General features: G+C 46.9%; 1 protein-coding gene across 1 annotated transcript; it reads right to left on the bottom strand.

Annotated features, from left to right (window-relative positions):
- Nucleotides 1-550: 550 nt before the first annotated feature.
- LOC113211394 (tRNA (guanine(37)-N1)-methyltransferase) lies at nt 551-2,823 on the bottom strand. Its single transcript, XM_052272577.1, has 2 exons — nt 2,635-2,823; nt 551-1,994 (listed from the first exon to the last, which is right to left on the bottom strand). Exon 2 carries the CDS (start codon nt 1,982-1,984, stop codon nt 551-553), a length of 1,434 nt encoding a protein of 477 aa, XP_052128537.1. The 5' UTR covers nt 1,985-1,994; nt 2,635-2,823.
- Between the last annotated feature and the right edge of the window lie 2,474 nt (nt 2,824-5,297).

Here is a 5,297-nt window from a genome sequence, read left to right as displayed (position 1 = left end):
ATAATTTTATATTGCTGAATTTGTCAATGTCTTGTACTTTTTTCTTGAGATCTGCTGCTTGCTCAACCCTATCACTGGACATTTTCTGAAGAACTGCTTTTACTGCTCCATTGTCGGCTGCAGCAGAAGGCTTCTGCTGCATAAGAGTTTGGTGAAGTGATGCAAGCTGACCGTCAACTTCAACAGTTTTCTGTTTTGTCTTTTCAGTTAACTGTGTAGAAAATAATTGATTAAGATTTTGTACTAAGAGAGAATCACTGAAAGAAACAATGCAACTATATCTCACTTTCTTAAGCTGACCAGCTACTTGTTTTGCTTTGTTTTTGATTTTAAGACTGCGTGCTCCAGCAACCTTGAAGACATTGCTAGTGGCTTTTCCTGCTTTTCCTTTATTTCCTTTGTTCTTCCCCATAGTTGAACACACCTGAAACCAATGAAAAGTGTTCCTATTAAAAAAGAACCTGTCTATCAAAGTTAATTAGATAATTTAGGGAGGAGGGGGAAATGCTCACATTATTTACAAATTGAACCTAATATGGAAAAATTTAAATCAACTTTGAGAGGTTTCCACATCATCCCGCAGACAAGCCTTCTTCGCAGTAGGTTCTCCATCCTCTGATTGAGTGCCAAATAAAATTGTCTCTGGTAGTGTGAAGGAAACTCTCATCATGTCCTTATTGTTGGACACAGTTCGAACAAGAAACACCCTTTTCAGGTTATCACCCAATTCTGTGCCTAATTCAACCTCTACAAGATCCTTTGCAGCTTTTGATGAATCCTCAGCATTTTTAATGAAGCAATATACATGCACAATGGGGCTAACAAAATTAGATGTCTTTTCCTCAATAGAAAAAAGACATTTAAAGTTTTTGATGAACTCCACAGCCATTGCAGGCAAGTTCATGGTTATATGTATGTTTTTAAAGTCAGATGCTGCCCATCTCTTTAACAAATCTGTCTTGATATCTTCCCGGATAAACTCTCCTCCATCTTTATTGAAAACAGTTACTGCATCAGTTACTTTGTTAACTTTCACATTATGTTTCAGCCAATTAAATGATTCTGGGTTTAAATCATTAGCAAGAACTCTGCAATGTTTCTTAGCAGCTGGTATGGAGAATGGACCAACACCAGCAAATACATCATAAAGGACATCACCAGCCTGAAGATCTTTCACAATTCTTTCATGTTCTCCACATAATCTGGGGTTCCAATATACTTTTGAGAAGTCAAAATGATAAGTACAATGATTCTCTTTGACTTGAGTAAGCCAATCCTCCTTTCCTGCCAAGAGTTCAATTTGAAATGTACGGAATTTTGAGTCAATGGAGTTAACTTTATTAACAACGGACAGTACTTTATTCTTATCAAGCAGTACTTCGCCAATTAAGTGCTTGTAATCATGCAAATGTTCTCGCAAATTCACATGAATAATGTGCCCAATTATTGACCAGCTGGCAACACCTTCCTGATCTGCAGGGAGTACTGCTTTCAAAATACTTTCAGCAGTCCAGTTATCATATGTCAAATTAATACTGCACATTTTAACATCATCTTCCTTAATACCAACATTTTCCAGTTTCTCTCTTTCACTTGCCTCCAAACAATTTTTAAATTTAGTGGGATCAAGAAGAATTTTCTTTTGAGATGTTCCATCTATACTTTCTACTGGAGTGCAATTGGGCACTTTAAGAAGATATTTTTTGACAACCTTAAGAACTTTTGGAAGATTGTCTATTGATGCAATTATATGAGGAACATAGACAGTTTTAGAGAATTGTTTCTTATCCAAAATCTTCATGCCATTCACAGTTGAAGGTGGCACAAAAATATCAACATCATTATTTTCTTGTTCAGTTGTCATTTTCAAAGGAAAATTTGGGGAGCACTTTGGGCTCCAAGTCAATGGTTCCAGAACAGAAGCTTTGAAAGAGCTTAGTATCTTATAAATTCTTCTTCCAAGTTGGAAAGTCTTAATTGGCATACTCCAAAACCTGTCGAACAGAAACATTGCCGATACTTGCAAACAGAAATTTCAGCCTTATGACTAGAAAAACTTTACTGCAGTGAAACTTCTAGATGGAATGAATAACAGTCTAAAAAATTAGTCTAGGGCAAATGTTAAAACTGTCAATGGAGGAGGTTTAAATTATCCAAAATATTTACCTACTTGCAGGAATTTTAACTTTCGTAAAACCTGCCACATCTTCATATAAACAACACATCGGAAAAGCTTACTGACTTCAGGGTACTTATACCCATGTAAGATATTTAGTAGAGTCGATCTAAGTGCAAAATGCACGTTAATATGGAAATTTTTGCTGGAAACCAAGCACTAAAACCCGGTGCATTCGAAAGCAGAACGAAACAGTACTACAGGGCACACATTGGGAGAGGTTAGGATTGATCAACTGTCTGATTATGTGCTACTGCTCTGGTCTGTCAAACTCAACCAAACAAAGAAATAGGTACTTTTCCTAGAAGGAAACCCAACGCCACGCGAAAGTCGTGTGATTTCTAAACAATTTAGAATTAAACTAAAAGTAATAAATAATGTGCGAGTGGTCGTGCGGTTTTGGAAGGACGTGCATGCATAAGGTGGGTAACTGGATTCAACAACTCAATTATACTTACAGGTTAGTCAAATAATACGAGCATGCACAGCAAATGTAACTTTCTTGCTAAAAGCAGCAAGAATCACAACACGCCCGTTTCACTGTTTACAAAGGTTAAGTTGCGCACACTTGCGCACCACGGTCGTGGTGGAAAGAAAGAGGGGGGAAGGGGGGGAGAGGGTGGCGTAGCGTGGCGCTAACAAATTTACATTCGCATTCGTGGCTCATCGCGAGACTAGGCCTCAGAAAACAAAAGACACTCGTATAGTCTCGCAGAGGGCCCCTCTGCTTTTTGAAAGGGCGCCAAACGAACGTGTAGTTCAAGAAAGCCGGCGCCAGGGGACGCTGTTGAGTTGGCAGGCCGTTGGACTTTATAGACATCCATGGCGCAGGGTGGTCGGATAGGACGACAATGTTTGTAGCAGCTAATGCTAGGGTCCGCGGTCTTTTTTTTTCTACAACTACTTATTCAGTGGTCAGAGTCATCATCGTCGTCGAACTTGCGGGTGCAAGCCGTCGACTAAAGAAAAAAAAAGGTCCTATTTTTCTGCGACGCGACGCAATAAATGTCTGGTGAAAAGTGAAAAGGGCGTAAGTCGGATGGAAAGTCTGTGGACTTACGCCCTTTTCACTTTTTACCAGTGAAATGACGCCTCCCTTCCCTACCAACACCCGCCGAGAAGGGGCCGGCGGAGCTGGGCCGAGCCCTACACTGCTGACCGAATTCTTCCTACCTGAGTTGCGCTTATTGGCGCGCTGCATTCCTTGGCCCGCGGCCAGCGCTGGGCTGCTTCAGGCACGGCCAGAGAGGCCCAGCAGCACCACGCCGCGCCACGCCAACGCCACGCCCGGCCAGACAGGGCTGATCGGGTATTTTTGTCAACGCGGCGTCTCGCGGCGAATTGAGTGACGGGCGTCGTGAAAGATGGGGGTTGTAATTCGCGGTGAACATCATGGTATGGTGATGGTGCATATAATGGCCGCAACCGCGAAGAAAACGGTAGTCAAGAGCGGTCGATATTGTCAAAGATCTCGTCTGGAGATACTAACAACATGTATACCACAACATCTAGGGCTCTATTTTTGGGCATCACCCATTCTGCCCCGCCCTGCCCCTCCCCCTCCGAGGCGTTAACGACGCAGTGCACCGAGGGCTAGTGTTCTCACCTGGGAGGGAAGGACGGGGTGGGGGTGGTGGTGGTGTGTGCCAGGGTGGGCGTACCCGGTACGCACACACACATGTAGGCTTGCGGTGGGCGAAGTGAAGTGGGGCTGCAGAGATGCAAATCAGAGGTGCTCACTGCGCTGCGCTTCGTGCATCCGGGTTAGGGAAACGAGGTAGGGGGGTTCCTCTTAGCAGGTGCGCGCTGTCCCCACCCCCCTCTCCCCAACGCACACCGGGCGCAGGTGCGGGTGGCGGCGTCGTGTGCATTCCTCTTTGCGGTGGTCAGTGGCGGTGGGATAATTTGTGACCCCCCACCCCACGGGCCGCGCCCCGCCACGCCCCGCCACTCCCCGCCACGCCCCGCCTCGCGGCGGTCGGAAAGCAATTAGAGCGGTTCCCCGCCCCTCCCCCTCCACCCTCCCGCCTTATGAATGGCCAGCGGGGCGTCGGGGGGCCGCCGCAATGCCGATGGGACCTTTGAGACCGTTTGTATCGTTACGGGCTGCTTATTATTTTTATCATTTACGACCCGTATGATTGCAAGTCGTTTGTGTGCGATCACATGCATATATCGTTGATGCCGTTGTCGTGACCGTTTTGTTGTTGGACTGGGGTTGCGTATCGTTGTTTCCTCGGCGCCGACGACGGATTTTTGCGACGTCTTCGTTGCACATCGCAGGTGTCCTTGTGAGGCCTTGCCGGTTGGCGATGGAGGCAGCAGGAATCCCACAAAAACTGCGGCCGGCCGCGGCCGCGCGACCATTCGCCTCGCCGCTCGAGCACGGGAGGACTTCCCTCCTCGCGGGGATAAGGCATGAGGAATGACGCCTCCTGTCGGCCACGCCCGCCCAGCAGCCGCTGCACTTAGCACGGCGCATAGCAAGGGCGTAAAAATGTTGGTCGGCGCGGGCAGCGGACAGAAAGGAATAAGGGCGTCATCCGTTAGGCCCAGACTAAACAATGAGGTACCGGGAGGCGCAATGGGGCGGCACGGAGTAGCACAAGAGGTAAAAGAAGAGAGTGCAGCCCTCTGCTCCGCTCTGCTCTGGCGAGGCGGGTGCCAACCCCCGGGGCGCAGCACGAGCCGCCACGGCCACGCGGCCTTGCGAAAGGAACCATACTGTTGCGAGATGCGGCAGGGGGTGTTGAAGAATGTTTCAGAATTTACTACGCTGTAACAAGCCGTCCGTAAACATAAATCACTTTCAAGACGAGTCTAACTTGGAGATTTCTCCTCCCCCAACTCCTATTTCCCCACCCCATTGGCGGGGCAGTTTTATAATCAACTGTGGATGCACACGCACTTGTGAACACACATTGCAATGTGGCGGGCTTTGCATATATGTAATCGTCCAAAAGGTATACGTCCGCTTTTCTCAGGTTCACTTGGTAAATTAAGGAAGCTCGGCGCCTGTGAGACTCAGGGTGGGCCATCCCGCAGTACACGCATGCATTGCAGGCGAGATATTGCCTACCTAACAGGCGCCATGAGAACTTGTAGCGGATGAGTTCCTTAC

Source organism: Frankliniella occidentalis, unplaced genomic scaffold, assembly GCF_000697945.3.
Source record: "Frankliniella occidentalis isolate FOCC.00 unplaced genomic scaffold, Focc_3.1 Scaffold212, whole genome shotgun sequence".
Taxonomy (NCBI): domain Eukaryota; kingdom Metazoa; phylum Arthropoda; class Insecta; order Thysanoptera; family Thripidae; genus Frankliniella; species Frankliniella occidentalis.
This window is presented reverse-complemented; position numbering and strand designations above follow the sequence as displayed.